The 20,583-nt window shown below is 43.7% G+C and overlaps 1 protein-coding gene across 9 annotated transcripts in view; it reads left to right on the forward strand.

Annotated features, from left to right (window-relative positions):
- cno (adherens junction formation factor afadin) overlaps positions 1-20,583 on the forward strand; it is a 39,133-nt gene that overhangs the window by 5,028 nt on the left and 13,522 nt on the right. For 2 of the 9 annotated variants that reach the window (XM_011147235.3, XM_011147238.3), the window contains exons 1-12: positions 2,803-3,168; positions 3,593-4,297; positions 6,881-6,992; positions 7,244-7,436; positions 7,676-7,960; positions 8,322-8,605; positions 9,439-9,538; positions 18,060-18,156; positions 18,622-18,916; positions 19,136-19,254; positions 19,714-19,971; positions 20,278-20,557. In XM_011147235.3, coding sequence (XP_011145537.2) covers positions 4,281-4,297; positions 6,881-6,992; positions 7,244-7,436; positions 7,676-7,960; positions 8,322-8,605; positions 9,439-9,538; positions 18,060-18,156; positions 18,622-18,916; positions 19,136-19,254; positions 19,714-19,971; positions 20,278-20,557 — 2,040 coding nt within the window. In that variant the 5' untranslated portion in view covers positions 2,803-3,168; positions 3,593-4,280. Of the gene's footprint in view, positions 1-2,793; positions 3,169-3,592; positions 4,298-4,372; positions 4,733-6,880; positions 6,993-7,243; positions 7,437-7,675; positions 7,961-8,321; positions 8,606-9,438; positions 9,539-9,638; positions 9,656-9,722; positions 13,302-15,582; positions 16,713-18,059; positions 18,157-18,621; positions 18,917-19,135; positions 19,255-19,713; positions 19,972-20,277; positions 20,558-20,583 lie in introns of those variants that run through there. The other 7 variants (XM_025303143.1, XM_025303149.1, XM_025303145.1 and 4 more) reach the window with 7 other exon arrangements.

Below are 20,583 nucleotides of genomic sequence, written 5' to 3' on the forward strand. Positions count from 1 at the left end.
TATATTTATGCATGATAACGTCCCGGTGATATCTCACGGCTTTTCGTCACGCATTTTTCAATTCTTTATCGGACCAACGCGCTCATCGGTGAATTTATGTGACTCGCGAGTACGTATTATCTACCGACATTTCCTCGCTTGCGTCGTGTCATCACAGTCTTCAATAACTCTCTCTCTCTCTCTCTCTCTCTCTCTTTCAAGCACTGTTGCAAAATATCAACTGTAAGGGAGATGTTTGATGATCTCATCATTTCACTTCCCTGTTTTGCTTTCAATAATAAATGTTTAACTCTTGGATTTCTCGGGGTAATTTTAAATAAAGGAACGCGTTCCCCCCTTCCGCAAATATCTATCAAATGTTTGGGGTATAACAGCGGCGGGAATCATTACACAGCCCGAGCTGTGTGTAATCCGGCGATTATGTTCCGTTAAAAATTACAACGACCGAATAGGCTCGGGCGAGTCGAGGAAGCGGTTAATCCGATTCGTTTCGCGGTCCGCGGTGCGTCCACCGCGTTAATACACTCTCCGATTGCAAATCGAGAAGATCGAGGCGAGCGCGATGACAGTCGCGGCGATCCGCGTTATTATATTATTATATGGGCGAGCATGCGTTCACCCCTTCGAATGCTCCTGCGAGGCAAGTATTATATTCCCATTGACTGAGTTCCTTGCGTCCTACCGGTTTTTCGAAGGATAAAATCAGGTATTACTCGTCCAGGGCGGGCCGTTCATCGATCGAACGTACGTATCGTTGGAGCTATAAGCTCAGACTTTACGAAAAAAAAAAGAAGGAAGAACGACTTTGACGGAAGATAAAATCCCGTCGAACGACGGGAGAAAATACGTAAAACGGACATTGCCCGTGATAACGCGGAGGAATTTCGTGGATTCGTTACTCGTTGGTGGCTCGCGTGGCTATTAACACGCGCTGATGTAGTATCAATTAAAAACGCATGAGCATCCACTCGCGGCGATTTCGAGGTTTTCCGATTTAACGGCACGTTGCAACGCACGTATATTATAGAGATGTAATATACGCGAGAGTCACTGGATACGGAATGCGAATGAATACGCCGACCTCGAGCCGGCAATCCAAGTACCCTTGTGATATTTTTTATCATGTAAATCTCTCATGCGAATATTTTCTCGATGTTACATCGTGAGCTTTCCGGCGCGCGCATCGCCGGTTAAGCGCGACGAGCGGCATAACGAGCACGATACGCACGACAATTACACGCACCACCGAATTCGATGGTGCCGGTATAATGCGCTTGATATCCAGTGGTTTCCAAGTGTTTCCCCGAAATGAGGAGATTTTCTTCTCTTTCTTCCCTTCCAACGGGGGATATCGAGAGATTGGGTTAATTCATAAAAATTTCATGATACGTAAATTAAAAGGCTTTCGGTAGATCTCTCAAATATCTTTATTTTTAGACGTTTTACGTTTTCGGGATTACGAATTTATTCGCGAGGCATGGACTGTTAGAGAAGTATCGCAATGTTTCGTAGATTGATATTGACGTTAATGAATCGGACATCGCTTTTCCGCCAAATTTTTCTCTTTCTATACCTGCTTTGTGTGGCGTCTGAAAATTTGGGAACCACTGAATCGCGTTGTGCTTCACGTGGGCGCGAGTGCATGGAAGAGGAAGGAGGGGTCGGGAAGAGGAAGGGCGAGCAGGTAGAAGCGTACTACCGCCGTGTGCGTATCCAGAGAAATTCGACGTAATGCAGTGAGAACGTTGAAATTTGCGACGTATCGGAGCAAAGCGGAACGGAACGAAATGGAACGACGCGAAACAGAACGGAACGGTCTGGAACGGGACCGCGGAGCGGCGCAGGGCCGGATATCTGGGTGGGGGATGTGTAGGAAAAATTTTGTCACCTAACGACGAATCCCTAATGAATATTCTTTAAGTTTCGACATTCTTTTAGAGTGTCTTAAAGTGCGTTACGGAGAATTGTACGAACTTATAAAACTCTCGATTTTATACAAATGATTTTGTATAAATTTCGAAAGTCGGAACTCGAAGAGATTTGGCTGCGTTTTACGTTTTATCTACCAATTGGGAATTGGCTAATAAATTTGTAAGCTTTAAAAGAAAAGCTTTCGAAAGGAAAGTGTAAGCGCGAGAAAAGCGACCCAATCTCAAACTCTTAAGGGCAGACACTTGGCAGACGATTAATGAGTCACTGGAAAATCCCCGGGTCGTGAACGCAATTCAATCATGTGCACGCCGTAAAAGTAACAGGCGTTACGCTATATTCTTCTCGGCGTTCCCACGAGTCTTAACTTTCTCCGTTAATTAAATCTCGTTACAATCATAATTGCAAAGCAGAATCATTGAACTTGAAAGTTAAAATCAACTAGAATAAAAACGCGCCAAAAGTTAGATTATTATCACGAAGAGAAGTCGAAACCGATCGATTCGCTGAGATCGCAATTTAAAATGCCTCTTATTTCTTCTTTATTATACATGACACACGTAATATTAACGCGGTATCGACTCTCGAGATAATACACAGAATGGGCTATCTTTAATCACACGCGATTCTCTTTAAGCTGCGAAAGCAAAATCAAACGTAAACAATTTCGGACGAAGGACCTCCTCGCATATTACAAACTCGCGTTCTTCAGGGGGGTTGCTCGATCCTCTGGAATGAACGTGAACAGGGCGTGAACCGACATTCACGACACGGCCCTGGCCCGGTAGGACCGACGGCGAGGACGACGCACGGGAAGTTCCCCACTCTCGGGGCCCGACGGAGTCACCTCGTCGGTTTGTCAGTCGTGTTTGGCCGTATGTACGAGCGCGCGGTGGTTGTGTCGCGCGTGGAATTCAACGAGCGTCATTGGGTGTGGCGGCGAGTACGAGCGCCTTCGTTACCTTCGTTACCTTCGTCGGTGCGTCGCGACGGCGGGGCGTCGCGTGCGGTGCGCGAAGGTGCCGAAAAAAGGAATGCACGGGCCCCGCATTTCACCCGGCCGAGCGAGAAAAGCGCGCGGGGCCCGTCTCTGTCTGTCTGCTGCTGCGTAAGCGAGATAAATTCCTATGCTACGCTACATTTACGCGCTACGCTACGCTACGTTACACGTCCGCGAGTGTTATCTCGACGGATGAAAGTGAGAACCGTGAGCACGGAGGGGGGAGGAAATATTTAGGCGTAAGTAAAGGTCCCGCGCTTTCGTGGAATATCTCCCTTTTCCGGATAAATCACGACACGCGCTGGCTCTCCGAAATCCGTCGATCTCGAATCATTGAATGCAGGTTATGGATATCTTGCAGTTTCCTCCCGGAATTTCGGTCGGCATCCCCCAGTCGACCGTTCCAGTTCCAATTTCCCGGGTCCTTTGTTTTACGACTCGACTCAACGCGATAACTGCTCCGCGCATAAATACATTTTCACATTCTTGAAAATAGACGCTCTTCCCAATCATCGAAAAGTGGAACGGTCGTTTGCGATTTCGAGAAGATAAGAGAAATTCTGAAGAGATTATCCTTCGTATTGTACACACACACACACACACACATATGCAAAATGTAGGAATATAGAAACTTATTTAGACTCTTGGTCTCTTTTTTTACAGTGAGATTCGTTCTTTCATTCGGCTCTTATTCACAAATGGGTTTCGCGGAGAGCCACTGTCGAGAGAAAAGGACCCTTTGAGGCTGCGTTTTCGCTCGAGACTTTTGTGAGAGATAATTGAGGAGCGCTTTCCATCCTGTGCTGAACCGCAAGAAGTTTCAGTATTGAAGTCTGTTGTCCGGGGAAAAAGTACTTGAAGTGAAGTACGCGCCGCATAGCTCAACAGATGAAAATCTTCGATTTATTCCTTTTGACGATTTTTCCCATTGAGAATCGCTCCCGAGATTAACACTCGGCTGAGCGCGCGGCTTCGAGAGTGATTCTCCATTGTTCGCGTCGAGGAATTTTACTTGCGAGAGTGATTTTCGACGACAAAAGTCTCATCAGGAGATATCGCGTACACGTGTATACCAAATTCTCATCTTCGAATATGTGCGGTCATTTTCTCAGACGCAATTTATTTATCATCCTTCCAGTTCACTTCCGGTGATACGAACTTCCACGTTAGAGCTATTCGCAAGGAAATACGAACTTGCCCGCTCTAGTGAAGGAGGAGGACTCGACTGTGTGAATCGTTCGTTCCGCTTGTGGAGAATAAAGTGGTGAATTGACTTTACTCGCGAATCGACAATACGTGCTCATCGAAGTGACGAGAGGCACGGAAAGAGTATCTCTTCGAGGCTGAAAGAATGACGGTGTCTGAAGAGTGAGTATAATATGTTGCAATGCGCGAGTTTAGGATATCGACGTCTGATTCTTAGACGTAGATAGATAAATGAACATGAGCAAGAATCTATACAAGAATGATGCGATCTCTTTGTCAGGTTCTTACGCGCGATGAAAAAAAAAGGACTAGCTAGCCTCGAACGGACTTGAAAGCAACAAAAGCAGCCGTTCACCGTGGTCAGGCACCGTCCTGGAGTATTTAAACATTCAAAAAGAAACCGTTCCGCCTAAATAGGCCTTTAGGTGCAGGCATACGCCTCCGTTAGCCGTCCGGTGTTTACTGACCGCGCTCCGAAACGCGCGGGAGCCCTGAATGCTGGCCGGTTCTCTCGTTTTCTTACGGCGAGTAATAGTAAGAACGAGCCGGACGTAGTGACACAGCGGGGGCTACGTGCGACGTCTTCTCGTCGTCGTAGTAAGTAAGCCCGTACAGTGCAAACGTGTCGAACGAGACGAGACACGCGGCGGCGCGTACGCGCGTTACTTTGCGCTTTGAATGCGTTATGAGGTTGACACTCGAGAGATATCGCTTCGCGCTGGATGAGAAGGCGAATATCATCCAGTCCAGCGGTCCCATTGAAAAGCGCCACGGGGATCGCGATTGAGATCGGACTGAAGTTCCGTTCCGTTGAAAGTTCTCGCGGCTGTAATCTGGAGTATTAATTTCAGTTGCAATCGAAAGGTACATCGTAGTTTTGAGATGGCACTCTGCCGACTTCACGTTCTCTTCGTATAAAACTGGAATATTCGCTGCGTGATTGCGACTGAAATTGAAATTAAAAATCTGAGACTTCGATTCCTCCTTCCTTTGTAGAAGAATCTTCAGTTTCTGTTCTGAACTTGATTTACGTTTACGTTTGACAAGGGCGATGTTGCGCGCCGTTCCACATTCCATCGTGATTAAGGAATTCGTAATTAAAGGGACAGAAAACTTCGGATGCGCCTCGTCACGCATACCACGCTCGAGCAGGTTTATAACGAATGACGCGTCTTATATTTTAGTGTATGAGTCATCGCCGGTTTACTTACCTACGTGACATTACTGATACGTGGTGTTATCGCAGCGCGATCATGGAATGGCCCCTTAATGGAGAGACGGCCTAGAATCACGATTCCATAGTCTTCTCGTCCGAAGAGCGCGCATTGACCCACTAATGCACTTTCGAATTCGAAATGACTGCGCGCGGACCTGGGAATTTTATTTCTACGTTTCTACATCTCAAGAGTACGCTCTGCTTATTCCAAATCGTAATTCTTTCGCGGGCAAAGTAACAAACAAAAGTGCATCACACGTCGAAATGTAGCGGTGCAGCGAAACCCTTAGAAGAAATGCGCGGACGCGCTTTTAAGGTTTTAAGATCGAGGACACGAGACGTGCCGTGAAGGCGGAAGGGACACGGGAGGGGGAGAAGGACAGGAATGCATGGCACGTGAACACCTCTCGAGGATCGTCTCACCGTCTGGAAACTCCGAGGCTCGGTTGTGCGCAGCCTCGGTTAGCTGAGATTAAAGTTAGTTGACGTCGTCGGTTAATCCTCGATACGAACTTCAACTTGGATTAATTAAGGTGATGACTAAAGTTACGCGACTAACCGACTAAAGATGCAGCGAGCTAATTAAGCAAGTAAAATGATTACAGGCGAAATTTTAAAAATCGGCGGACAAACGATTTTTTTTCTTTTTTTAATTAAACATTAAAGTCTAAGGTCGAGGAGCGCCGACATTAGAGATGCTCATGCTGCTTCAGTTCTGCACAGAAATGAGCAATGCGCACACACATGCGATGTTGCATTTCTTTCGCTCATAAATCTCCGAATAACTCTGGTTAATTTTATCCGAGGATATTGATCCACAACTTTGTTTGAGACGGACACACAAATTTAGATTTTCCGCACAGGCGCGAATGGCACGTTTCGCGGTTCCTGTTTTCTCCTCCACAAAGATCTATAACTGCGAAATATATTTATCGCGAGGCCGCTGCACGTGCGTATTTCTCGAATACATTGTGTAATTCGTAGTATTCGAGGAGGAGTCGTTTCTGGATGCATCGCATGCATCGGACATTCGTACTGCATAGCGAGAATCATAACACGGCGCGATACTTAGAGTAGCCTGGTGCACCGAACAGACGCCTCGCACTTTATTTCTGCTGTGGTAATTTATCTCACCGTGGTATCAACAGACAAAGTCAGCTTCGCGAGCTACATGATAGGGACGGCTCTAGAAAATATCAAAAAGGAGCTAAAGAGAATGAAAAGTTAAGTTAGTATTTAAGTAAAGTAGTAAAAGTTAAGTTCACTTTTTAAAGAGGACGGATATGTGTGTGTGAAGGAATGCGTTAAACGTGAAAAATACAAAATTTAGAAAAACATTTTCTGAATTTTCTGAATAACTAAGAAAGAAAATAATGATACATTGTTAAAAAATATTAAGAGACTAGTATATATATAGTCATTTGCGATTTACATGTCAAAGCATCATTGCATCGATCGTACCGCGGTTTTCTGTGACGGTCGGTCGTGTCGGTTACTTGCAATTACTTACACGTGTCGTGTTTTTTCAGGATGGCAACGGAACTGGCGAGCAAGAAGGCAGAGCGAGAGGCTCTCAGGGGGGTCATACAACAATGGAATGCTAATCGCTTAGACCTGTTCGAACTTTCGGAACCCAACGAAGTAAGTACTACAACGACTGTTCCTCCATCATCTTTAAACATACAACTCTGTATAAAAAAATCTCTCTACCTTTCCTGATATCTTGGGTTTTCAACTGAGATTAGATATTTGCTCTGATTGTATAACTAATAGTGTAAACTATACACTTTTCTTTAGTGTGTTCTTGGAATTCAATGTTAGTAAAAACTGAAATTTATCTAGTAAAATAATTCGCTTTACGTTTTTGTCTAACTCATTATTTTTCTCAACAGGATTTGGAATTCCATGGAGTAATGAGGTTCTACTTCCAAGATAGTGGTCAGAAAGTCGCTACGAAATGCATCAGGGTTGCCTCAGACGCGACCAGCCAAGCAGTAATAGAAACGCTTATAGAAAAATTTCGTCCTGACATGCGAATGTTATCCGTTCCAGAATACGCTCTCTACGAAATTCATGAAAACGGAGGTGAGTTGAATTAAATACTCTCGATTGTATCACGAAGGAAGTAACTTTTGTTACAAATAAAATTAAAATCACACCTATTTAATAATAAATTATATATACAGTGATATTTAAATATTGAATATTTATATATAATTATATTTAAACATACGATTTTTTTAAATCGCTTTTAATATTTTAATAACTTAATTTTTTTATCGATATTAATCTTGAGTGTATAATGTAATCTTTTTCACTCGCAGAAGAGCGTAAGCTGGGCTTGGAGGAGAAGCCATTGCTGGTGCAACTAAATTGGCACATAGACGACCGCGAGGGACGCTTCTTGCTGAAAAGAATCGACGACAAGACCAATACGCAGGGCGTCGGTTTTACTTCAGCCGAGGGTTCGAGCTTCCGTAGAAAGCTGAGCAAGCGAGAAAAGAAACAGATCAAGAAGCAGGAGAAGCTCAGTCGGCTGAAGAGCTTGGAGCAAGACGAAAACGCTGCGCCTGACGATCAGAACGGCGTCGCTGAGAAGCTTTACACGGGTTAGCGTTTATTTTATTATGCTTTTATTTTGTGCAAAACATTGCGCGTCTAAACGATCGAATCGAATTTCCACGGAGAATACATGACTGAAACATATGTGTGCGTGCGTGTAATGAACATCCTGCCTTAAATTATAGTATTGTTGCGTCGCGTTTAATTGTTGTCCTCTGAAGCAAACGTAAGTTCTAAAAATACTTCAGTGCGTTGCGTCAGATACGAAATCACCTTAGCTTGATTACTAATAATCGCTTTATGATAATTTCAATAGATAGACCGAGATACTTCCTTATATTACGACTAGTGCAAGTACGAATAGACGTCTTATTTTCGTGTTATTAATGACAACATTATTTTTTTCAGAACTGCCCGAGACCAGTTTTACGAGAAGCATCTCGAATCCAGAAGCGGTGATGAGACGCCGTCGCCAACAGAAGCTCGAGAGGAGACTCCAGCAATTTCGCAGCAAAGACGGCGGCCCCGACACTGGCGGCACATTGAAAATTTATGGCGAGGCGTTGTGTAAGGACGTGCCATACAAGACGCTACTGTTGAGCGTACGAGACTCCGCCGCTCAGGTCGTGCGAGAGATGCTTTCTAAATACGGCCTAGAAAAAGTGGACCCGCAGTTGTATTGCCTTGTACAGGTTAGCATATGCGTATGAGTTCATGATTCAGTCGTGAGTAACGTCGTATATGTGAAACGGTAGTGAGTATCAAATTTTTAAAGCTCTCGAACAAGTTGGCTATTTTTATATTGAAATTATGAACTTAATGATTACGCAAATAAATAGGCGACACATTTCTTTCAATTAATATAAACTGATTAATGTTAAATAATATAAAAACATTTAAGGCTCGGCTATCAAATATTTTTACTATTGGATACTGCAATAAAAAATAGCGGTACATACAATATTATCTATTTTGCACAAGAAAGAAGCCAACTTGCTGGAAAACTGCCAGAATTTATTAATAGAATTTGTAAAAAATATATGAACGCAAATCGTTTTTAAAATAAAATGACGAATTTAATACTACGTTTGTAATAAATATTATAACAGCGAAGAGGTGTAAATATAACAAATACATATATAATAATTATAATTATACAATTAAAACAATAATTGAAACAACGAAAATAGTAAGACAAAATTAACAGACAGGAAGAGAAGAGTACGATAACATAAGAATATTGATAAATTGTAATAAAATTGAAAAATTAAAAATAGAGATCTATTAAATCTCTCATTCATTAATTTGCTTGATTAAGATCAAACGAAAAAACAACGGATTACTTTTCCAATATGCAAAAAATATAAAGCAATATTTTTAATCGTGGAAAGTGGAACAGTCCTTTTTTTAATAGATATTAGAAGATATACAGATATAGCGGTTTTTCACAGTTTTTGCGAATCAAATGTAAACGCCAAATATTTTTGTACGACATATATAAATCGTTTTCTTTTTGATTTGATAGGTTAATAGCGAAAATATGAGTGGCAATGCGCATCAAGAGTACATATTAGACGACGACGAATGTCCTCTGGCAATATTAATGAATCATCCTTCTACTCGAGGTAAGAATTCTCTACTTTTACACGAACGCTTTAAGTTCACTTACGCACAACCATAACTCTTACGAACAATTTTCTTTTTGTATTTATCGTTGTATCATAGAAAGGAAAGAGGTTTAGGTAAGCAAAATTAACTATCATCGTTCCTATTTAGGATTTATCTCTGACGAGTGTAATTCTTTGAGCAGTTTATACAATATCTATCTGTTTATCATGCCCGTGTGTAATTGTATGAAGCATGTTTTTGCATCCGTATTCTCTATACATAACGAGCTTCTTTGACTAATTTGGGATAGATTTTTTTCTTAAAACAAAAAATACCTTTTAAGCCCGATTATTAGAGTTAGTAAGTGTAAAGTAGGAAGTAATACTAAAAAAAAAAAAAAAGGGGGAGCACAGTACTTGTGAAGTAGTCTGACGAAGATTAAGACGTCGAGTGAAAGGACGCAAAGAGGAACGAAAGAAGGAGAGATAGATACATGAGTGTGCGTGAAAGCACGTTGCGGTATCAGCTGATAAGGGCGCAAGTTGAAGGGAGTGGGAAGAAAGAGAAGGAGAAAGAGGGAAAGACTAAGAGAGTGGGCAGGGGCGACAGAGACCAAGTGTGTGGGTGGTCGAAGAGGGATGGCGCAGGGAGAACAACCGATGTCTCGACATCGGTCCCGTTCTCGCCTCAGTAGACTCGCTATCGTCGGTACCGGCGCCAGTGCGCGGGCGCCGTCGTCGCCGCCGCCTTGTCGCCGTCTTTGTCCTCATTCCGTCGTCGTCATTCGCGACGAAATGATTGTCCGCGATTCCGACAATTGACGCTCCCGAGCCGAAATTCAAGTGACGCGCCACCGGGCAGCGTCATCGATCCCACCTACGGCGAATTAATGATCGTCTCGAAATATCTTACGTGAAATCTGTGCAGATTCAGAGCTGTGCTGTCTCTTTGTTGTATCAATTGATTTCTCGAGATTTTCTTTATGCAGTCACCATCGCACAACAAACTCGAGGCCTTTCAATAGCCAGAGCCTCTCAGCTAACATCGCGTGTTCAAGATGCATTTGGAAGAAATTGATGAGAGAAATCCAACGAGTGTCGTTCACCCACGGTGGCGCAGCCCTTAGACCCAACGAGAATAAATAGCTGAGCTATTGGTCACAACAGCGTGCATAAATAGCACGCGAAACTATTAATAGCCTAACACGAACTCACTTGACCTATCGAAGTATTGCGGCAGAAAATTTACAGAGATAAAGACATCCACCCACACATGCTTGTCGCAACACCCCGTGATCGCAAAAGAAGAGGCTGCAATTGCAGCCGCAATAATTGCAATCGCGCGTAAACGCGCAGCGTCATCGAACGGTGATTGGCTCTCATCAGCGACATATCAAAGGAGAGTACGTAATAACGAGAACGGATCCACCCACTCGCGGCGCCGAACATCGTGATCTCGTAAAAAAAAAGTGTAATAGCATCTGTCACGCTTTATACACCTCGCAAACGCGACATGAAGCGTCAATAATCGACATCGAGCCTGATTGACCCATCGTTGACATATCAAAGGGAATTAACGATGAAAGTAGATCCACCTACACGCATATGGTCTCGGAAATTACCTTCAGCTTCGTATTGAGGACCAAACAGCTATTGCACTCGCATAATACAAGGCGCCAATCAAGCAACTGAATAGACGCAATGCGGCTTTAATCGAACTCTTATTCGATTTGTCGTGAAAGCGTGAAGAGAAATTCCTAACAACAGGCGCGTAATGTTCGTAATGTTCCTTGTAATCTCGTCCAACAAAGTGACCATTGTAATTGCATAATGAGTAGTGTATACATCAATGAGAACACAACGACAAAGTTAATTGTTTGGACAAAGTTAATAGCTTGGTTATTATGGAAATAGTGTGCAAAAAGCTAAAGCAACAGCAGAAACGAGAGACGTTCCGTAATTATCAAGCGACGTATGGCCGCTGTAATCGTGCAGAGAAATTTACTTTGATTATGAATCAATAGTCATCATCCACATCATGACCCAAATCGTCTAGTCGGCGAGACATATCGCAGACTTTGCGATATTAACGAGGACGAGAATATGTCAGCGAGAAACTTTAATAATTGGATCCACCAAGGTGAAGAGAGAATTCTCTATCGTGGTAGTGGGGTGCATCGCGGCGTCCGTGAAGACGGTGCGAAGATCCGAGGGTAAATCGATATAATCTCGTGTGGATCTTCGTGATGATTGACGATCGTCGACAGTAACGCAACCCACGGTGGCGGCGCTTTCGAAACGACGGTGCGTCGGCGTTTCCGTGAGAATGTTCCGCGCACGAGTGTGCCACGACGCCGCGGTCGTTCCGTTATCGAGCGTCACTTCCCCGTGACCGAGCGTGCGATCTTGACAGTCGCACCCACGCCTATCGATCTCCGCGCGGCATTGTCGTGCGTGTGTCGAAATTTCAGCGAAAGAGTCATCCTCGAGAACGAAAGCCACTAGATTAGCCCGGGTTATCGAGCGGGCGGGTTTTGACAAGAGCCCTCGGGTGAAGATGCGATTGCGCGAAGTGCGCAGGTGTCTCTTTGTGACCAATAACACGTGACGGCGATCATGACTACGCTTTACATCTGCTTGCAGGTGTCAAAGTCGACCTGGTCGGCAATGACCGATGATTCATCATCGGTCGATGGTACTTTCGACACGCGTTGATCTCTATGAGACACCACGTCGGGTTCGCGAAGCAACGTCCTCACTTGGCCGTTAATTATCGCGCGATCGTTACAGATCATCTCTGTGAACTCCTCCGCAGACTGTTCGTGCGTCGGTCTTCTTCCAGCCAGTGTATCGTCATACGTCGTCAGCTTGCGAAGATGACAAAGGTGTTGAAACATCGAATCATCGGTCGATGTGGGATCGATGAGATACCGTCGATTTACAGTAGCACGCCGCCGTGAAATCCTGAAGAAGCTCTCCCTATGATAGCCATCGATCCGCGGCAGAGATAATTATGACACTGCGACGCGTCCAAGAACGTGATCGACCATGATCGGTATCTGCGGCGATGTATTGTGGGATGTCAGCGAGCAGAAGAATATCTGGGAAACGAGTCTCTTGGTGTGACTATCGGCGCGATAATAAGACACGTACAGTCCTCGTGCCTAGCGTGCCTGGCGTGTTTACATGACTATTAATACCACACAACTCACGAAGCACATCGATACATCGACATCTTTCGCAAGCGTATCATCATTGATGCAGATTATCATAACCGTAACGACGGTGTCGGGAGTCGGGACAACTCCGAGAATGCGACCGGCAGAGCAAGTTCGCGATGCTTCCCTATTGCGAAGAAAAAGCGAACGACGTGAGACTCGGACGTGTTAACTCAGCTGACTGTTATCGAACATTCGAATGCGAGCGATGCCGTTGAGACACAGATGGAGCATCTGGCTCATCGACGAAGATAATTGCGTCTAATCGCGGCTTCCAACCAGCGGCTTGTCAACGTCGCCAGCGCGGGAATTGATGCCGAGGAAATTTGATTACAAGTCGACGCCCAACGACCTCACTAGTTGATAAGATTCGCGCGATTAGCTTAAGGGACCAGCGCCTTTTCGCCGGGCCGAGACAGAAGGGAGTATCGGACAACGGAAGGAAAGGAAGAAAAAAAAGGAGGGGACAAGGGGGACCAATATTTAACAGCAGCAATAATCCGACAAAGGGACCACGAAGTCTACTGAATAGCCGGTCGACATGATGGATTGGGGAATACGACGTAAGCTCTTTTGAAAGCTGATCAAATGCCGTAGGAAACGCGAAGTGTAAGAGCGATTTGCAATATATGACGTGGGATGATAGATCGATCCCTTCGGAGAAATGTTTATACAATGACCCGTCATCAGAGAGTCTTCGTCTGACACAAATATTTGGATATAAATTCAGGAAACTTTATAGCGTTCTTTTTTTAATTCATTATTGTCACACTGTCGATTAAGCATTGATGATGTAATTTCGACACGAGGATCGTATTCTTTGATCTTACAATTTCACGTAGGTCTCTATTTAATTCTGAACTTTCAATTTTCTACATAGTACTGCGTACTTGAACTTTAGTTTAACGTCTTGAAAGTACAAGCCTTAAAAAAGATGAGAAAAACAAAGTATTTTTATATAAGAAAGGGTGGGTAAATCTTTCCACATAGATTGCGCAAGTTTTTTTTTTTTTTATAGCGCGCAGTGTTCGCAAAGGCCGACATAAAGGTCGTATAGAATCAGAAAGAAAGGGCAAGTAGGGTATTAAGGTGATCTCCCATGATCTCCCTTGTGCATCGTGCACCTTCTACGCATCGCACGATGATAAGACGACGCGGCGTATGTATGCCGGAATTGGGTGCGCGGGAAATCAATAAAACGCCGGAACAGCCTGCGTTGTATGTCGACCTACATTCGAGCACTAGCGTGCTACCTTCGTTTCTCTAAAAATACCGTCGGTAGTTTCTCCTTTCCGCCCGGTAGTAATAGTCGCGTGCGTCGATCCCGATTGTTTCGACGTGTTGCTCCGCGACCAAGCGAAATTCCAGCTCCTCGATTGCGAACGCAACGATGATGAATTGCGCTCCCGATCGAAGTCGCTCGACTCGTTCCGAGCACAATTGACACACAAAAAGGCTACAGACATAACACATGAGGAATTTTCAAAATCATCATCAGAAATCAAGTCCAAGTCATATCTAGTTTCTGAAAATCCTGTGTCAATGTCCCAGGATTATTAAGTAGAAATTTTTATACTTCAAATATAGCGTTTCTTTTTTAGGACTCATGGACTGTTACGCACGACAACTTCTTTTAATTTCACATGAGTAGTACATCATGGTTTTGTTACATTTTTTGGATTAACTTAAGCATTTCCGAGCAATCTTTCGCTCTCCATTTTACCACGTTTAGAATTTATATACTAAGAGAAAACAAAATTGAGGGAAGAAAGTAATTAAAAACAGGAAAATCTATTTATATCAGTTTATTCATAATACATTTTTTGCTCGAGAAGCAGGACGTTGACCGTGGGTGGGTCAAAGCCAGTTGGCCTTCGTTGCACTTGGATCGATCAAGTATCAAAGAAGAAAAGAGCACGAATATTCATTTTTTTATCTCTCTGTCGGATACAGTGATGACGAATTTATATTGATTCTGTACATGTTGACATGCGTTTTGTAGCAAGTTATTTCGACGGTTAGACATCTGTTGGCACATTTCGAACTTTGGTACTTGAAGCTTGAAAACGCCTATTAAGCGTACCTGCAAATTACACGTTCTTCCTTTCTTATTTTCCATCCATCTTTCGCATCTCGCGGTCTTCTTTCTCGCTCGAAAAGTGAGACTCTTGCACGTGCGCTCCTGCGAGCCAGTCAGCCAGCCAGCCAGCTAATTAGGCGAAACGACATTCTTCTTCCGCAGAGTCTCTTCCCTGTCTCTTCTCCTCCCTCCTTTCTTCCCTCCCTCTTGCTTATCCGTCTCTGCTTTGATGAAAAATTAAACCTATCGCGCAAATGCCTCTCGACCTAATGCGACGGCTTAATAAATAATTTCGCGGCGCGAGTAAATGAAGAAACCGCTATAGGCTCGTACGGTGCAAGCGACTTTGTTCATCACGCTTGCGCCGGTCTCACGTGTGCTCTATCGTACTCGTTTCTATGTGCTGTTGTACGGAACGAAAGTAACAAGAAGTTACACACCAGTGTTGTTTTAACGGGCGAGCCGTGTAGAGTATCGTCCGGCGCGCCATAAACGTTCAACGCGTCACGTTCGCTTTCACGCGTCGAGTCTCTCGTGATACGCGAATAATTACGTTCACGTTTCGCACATTTCCGTCGCGCGTATGCACGGCCGTGCTCGTTAGCCAAAAATACTAATCTTCCCTTTCCCGGACCGTGTGACTCGCGAATTCGGTGGTACTTCGCGCCCGTCGAAAGTTAATTGGACATCTAACGGGGACAGAGCACCCATTAAACCACGTGCATAATTTGTGCATAATTTGTGTGTGTGCAAATATGAATTGTTAATTATTCAACGACGCGCGCGTCCTGAAGCTTGCCAGTTTTAATTATACATTACTCTTCGTTCTTTTAGACTTCCCTTCCGCGCATTTTGTTGCCTATTATCGATAAAATGCGAATGATCCGGTAGAAAGAAGCGCGACACACAGTTAATTCGTAAATTACATATTCGCAAAGTGATCGAGGGAAGGATTCATTTTCGCGCGGAAGGACATCACCTTTTCCTCATATCGTATGCATACCTGATCGATTGCGCGCGTGATGTCTGAGAGTTTCTCGTATTGCGTGATATCGTTCTGGCATTTGCTGCGAAAAGCTGGAAAAGCTATGTACATGTCGCAACAGGTGTACCTTAGCGAATTTAGCGACGTGTACCTTATTTTCTGTCGTTCTCAGAACTTGAGATTTTATTTAGCGCCGATAAAAATCTACTAATCGATTCATACGTACGTTCATACATACGTACTGGGAAAATCAGCATTGAATACGTACTAGAAATCTATATTTACTCTTGATGTCCTCGAGAAAATGCAGTTATTGAATCTATCATTCCCGTTCATCATTCTGACACGACTCCAACATCTGAATAACATCAAGATTTATCATTGTCTGTGAATATCTTATTCTACGAACACTTTAAATTCTCCGCGCGATAAAAACATTACGTCGATCAACGTTTTGTTCGCGAGTATCGGCTGCTGTGTGTGTAAAAGATTAATCATGAGCAATAATGCGACACAATATGCGACAACAATTTTGTCGTTTGATACGTTCTCGTAAAATGAAGCGTCGTCTTGAAAATTGCCGAGATGAGCGACTCGCGTAAAAATGTGTGATAAAAATGTGAGATTTCGTCGTAAACAGGTCGTCGTTTGCTGCGAGGCGTATCTGTGACATCATTGACATAAAATCATAGAACAGCTTCCACGCATTCCGGATAAGAGAATTTTTTCTTGTAATAATAATAACAACAACAATAATAATAATAGTAATAATAATAATAATAAAGTCGCACGTGATATTGATACTGTTGATGTTGTTACGTGTACGTAAGTGGTCGGTTTAGAGGTATTACATGATCGGACTTTGGCCATTTAAGCCACGCCGAAGCGGCAAGGTGGAGGTGATGTTGGGTGAGTGCTTTTGAAAAGATTTCAAGTCCTATGCGCTTAGGACACTCGTTTAATCAGACTGTTGGCTCGTTAGATTCGATCAGGAAGAAGCTGTTAATCATCATACGGTGTAAAGAAAAGAAAAAAATATCAGAAATCATCTACTAGTAATCCAAAATCAATCGATATGCTTCGGTTCTACGATTGGTCTCTCTCCGAATGTTGAAATCACGCTGCGTTTTCCCTCAGCAGCACAAGTTTCTTCTTTTCTTTGGTTCCTTCGAAACTCTTCAAATCTTCTCGTGAATACACATTTCTCTGACCTCACGACACCTGAAAATTCTTTGCTTCTGAAGCAACTCGGTTTTCTTTAGTTAGGAAATCTTGAATCTGGAAATTCCATGGTTCACAATAGACTTCCTTTCGAAGTCTTCAGAATTCAATCGGCTCCTGGAATTTCTTGAATACTACCTGCGATCCTACATTGTTATATATAATCCGGAACATCCTCTACCTGTTATTTCCTTCAAACGTGCAAAGATCGGCCGTAAGTCACTCGGGACTTTGAATCGCTCGGAATCCAGCAGTAATTAAAAAAAAAAAACGGCTACTGGAAATTCAACGGTTTAAGTCTATTCCTAGATCCTGGATCCCGGATCATTGGATTCCACGGTCTTCGAATTTACGAATCCGTTAAAGTCCGAGCTTGCACGATGATTCGCTGTCCGAAAGCCAGCTCGTCGATCGCGCTCGTGGCCGAAAGTACGAAATTGCGACGTCGTTCGCGAAAGCAAGGACGAGGGAAACGCGATGAAAACGCCAGCGACGACGGGTGCAATGACTGTGCGGCGCGCTGACCCGAAGCCGAGAGTCATTCTCCCTTTCCGTCTTCTTCCGTGAGAAGCCCGCGGGCCTTGTAGCACATGTGCGTGCTCGGCAGGGAACGCGCGGTAATACTTTAATGCGAGAAAAATGCACGATCACTATCTAGTCCATCATACTAATTCGACGATTTACCGCGAAGCTTCTCATGCGCGATTATTATATGCCGCGCGGCTCTGTGAATTAACGATGAGCATTCGCCGCAATGGTTAATGAAGAAGACGAAGAGGTTCCCTTTATTCCCTTTCCCTTCTTCACATCGCTTGCCTCTTGTACTTCCAGAAGCGCGCGCCGACATCAAATTTTCATTACTTTCATTGTATTCGTTGTCTTTTTGTTTATCCTCGTATTTTACTACTTTGTCGCAAGTTATAACTTCCATTAGTCTGTATACAATTTATAATTTACATAGTTGTGAGAAACTACATCGTCTCGCTATGTCTGTTACGTTTAAGTAAAGTGTTTTGGTCTTGATTTTCATTGCAGGTTCTATTATGTTCCACGTGAGGAGGAGGCCTGCGGACTACATGCCGCGGAAACGTAAAAAGAAACCCGCCGGAAAATGGAACGAACTGGACCATAGGTATGTAATCTTAAATATACAATATAATTGCAGAATACAGTTACGCAAGCGGCGTAATTTTTTCGATGAGTAGTTATCTGATACATATACATATATATGTATATATATATATAATCCGCTTTTAATTATGCCGGAAAAATTTGAAGTGTAGCCAATATTGTTAGCTATCCTGCGATCTTTTGATAACAAGTAAGTATTTTTTGCAATTAAAACTTGAACTACCGTCGGGACACAGCCCATAATTAATTACAAATTACACATAGAGCGAAAAATAATTTGCGAGAAAGCTGTGGAAATCATAAGATACGATCTTATATGTGCGTTTGCTAACGACAATTTCGTAGAAAGAGTAAGAAAAAGGTAATTCATCACGTGTGTATGGAAAGTACGCGTGACGTATATTAATCCACTTTTTGCTACAGTTGTGCTATATTCTGTGCATAGTGATTTTTTATATTTCTACAGGTACGAGGACGAGAGGCTGCCTTTTCTGCTGGAGCTCAATCCTGACGGTAGCGATATTCCAAATGGTGCCGGGGTGCGACATCGATTACAACCCAATGTAACGGAAGTGGGATCGGAGCGGCCGATTGGACCGCAAGCGGTACAAGCGCAAACGCTTACGTTGCCGGGGCCAACAGTGATGCCAAGGCATTGCGTGATAGCCTTCACCGAGAACATTGTCACCCTCACGCCATGCTCCAGAGACGCGCACACGTACGTCAACAACCAGAGGATACACCAGACCACTATACTGCAGGTACGTCCATCGAGGATAGCCGCTTTTTACGGCTTAATCCTTTTTACGACTAATAATATCTGACATTATTAAAACGCTGACACATATTTCTGTCGTGTGTTTCTGAGATTATTATGTGACATGCAACTGTCATTTTTTTATCCTCGTTATTTTTGTTCTATAGATAGGGATTTTAACAACGGACACATAAGATATTTGATAAGATATTTTATTCTACAGAATGGAGCTGTCATCAAGTTCGGCAGGATGCACACTTTCCGATTCATCGACCCAGCGCCGGAAGAACGCATCAGGCAGAGACACGATTCCAACAAGCAGATCGACTATGCTTACGACCGGTAAGTCCAATGTCTTTACTTGTACCCTTCGCCGCTGCAATCAGGTGAGGATAGACGTGAATGTTGTTGCCCGCTCGTTGTGTGATTTAACAGTTGCTCGTTTTCGTGGTTTATTTCAAATGCACTTATAATAATCACACTTACTCAGCTCGTTATAATCATCAGACACATTTATTGCTGTGTCTTATTATGTCACTACATAATAAGACATAAATAGACTACAACGCTTTTTTTGTCCAACGCTGATCAGTTTAGCTAACGAGTTATTAAGAATCTTCATTCATCTTCGGCCAGAGCGGCTCGTTAATCAACCAAACATCCTCATGTATTTTTACTCGTCTATTCAGTTTCCCTTTCAGTTTATTATGTATCCGCTCCATTTACTTTTATTTCGTTCGGTTTGCTTTATATTTGCTTTTCTCCTCGCGATATTTGCGCTTCGCACGCACGTTACGACAGACGCTCGCCGGACGCGACCAGCCAGGACGTCAGCTCGGAGAAGTTCCGACCAGGGTCCGGCACGCCGAACGGCGGCGCTCAGGCCCCGAATCAGAGTCAAGAGCGGGCGACCCCGTCCAGTCCCTCCAAGTCCGCTGCCGCTCGTAGTCCTCGTAGCCCTACGCACCCGTCGGAACCCACGCACAATTACGAGACCACGTTCGACCTGGATGGCAATGTAGAGACTGCCAGTCTGAGCAGCAGTAGAGACGGCAACAGGTAGAAACGCGCTGATGAATTCACGATGAGTTAATGCTCGAGTCGAGCTAAGAAAAAGAAATTATACATATTAACACACTCAAGTATACTGCTGGGACCGGATTTATAACGAAAAGCCCGGACCGTAAATGCGAAGAGATCAGATCTTTTGGGAATTGATTAATGCTAATCTTCTTTTCTGTATGTTGTTTAATATCAGGATGCAAACTCGATGTTATTTAACTATTTTCTCATTTTCAAAGCACGATTTTTTTCTGAAAAATAATTTCAACGAAGGAAGCTAATATATACATTAATTATCAACAGGCTTGCACAGTACGAACGACAGCCACGAGGCGCAGACCCGATCTTACCTGCCGTCCTGGAATTCCTCGAGGAAACCGAAGAGACGTTTCTTCATGCTGTTATCACCGACGTGGAACCTTCGGCGCCGCAGTTCAAGCTGGCTCCGACCTACACCCTCTATCTGAGCGCGAGGTATCGCGCCAGCACTCACTACAGGCCGGAGTTGCAGCCCACAGAGAGAGCGCATCGTCTCACTGTTATGTTGGCGAATGTCGCTACTATGATACAACGTGTTATCCAGGTATTTAGAAGTTAACTAATTGATTT

Source organism: Harpegnathos saltator, unplaced genomic scaffold (genome assembly GCF_003227715.2).
Source record: "Harpegnathos saltator strain DR-91 unplaced genomic scaffold, Hsal_v8.6 scaffold534, whole genome shotgun sequence".
Taxonomy (NCBI): domain Eukaryota; kingdom Metazoa; phylum Arthropoda; class Insecta; order Hymenoptera; family Formicidae; genus Harpegnathos; species Harpegnathos saltator.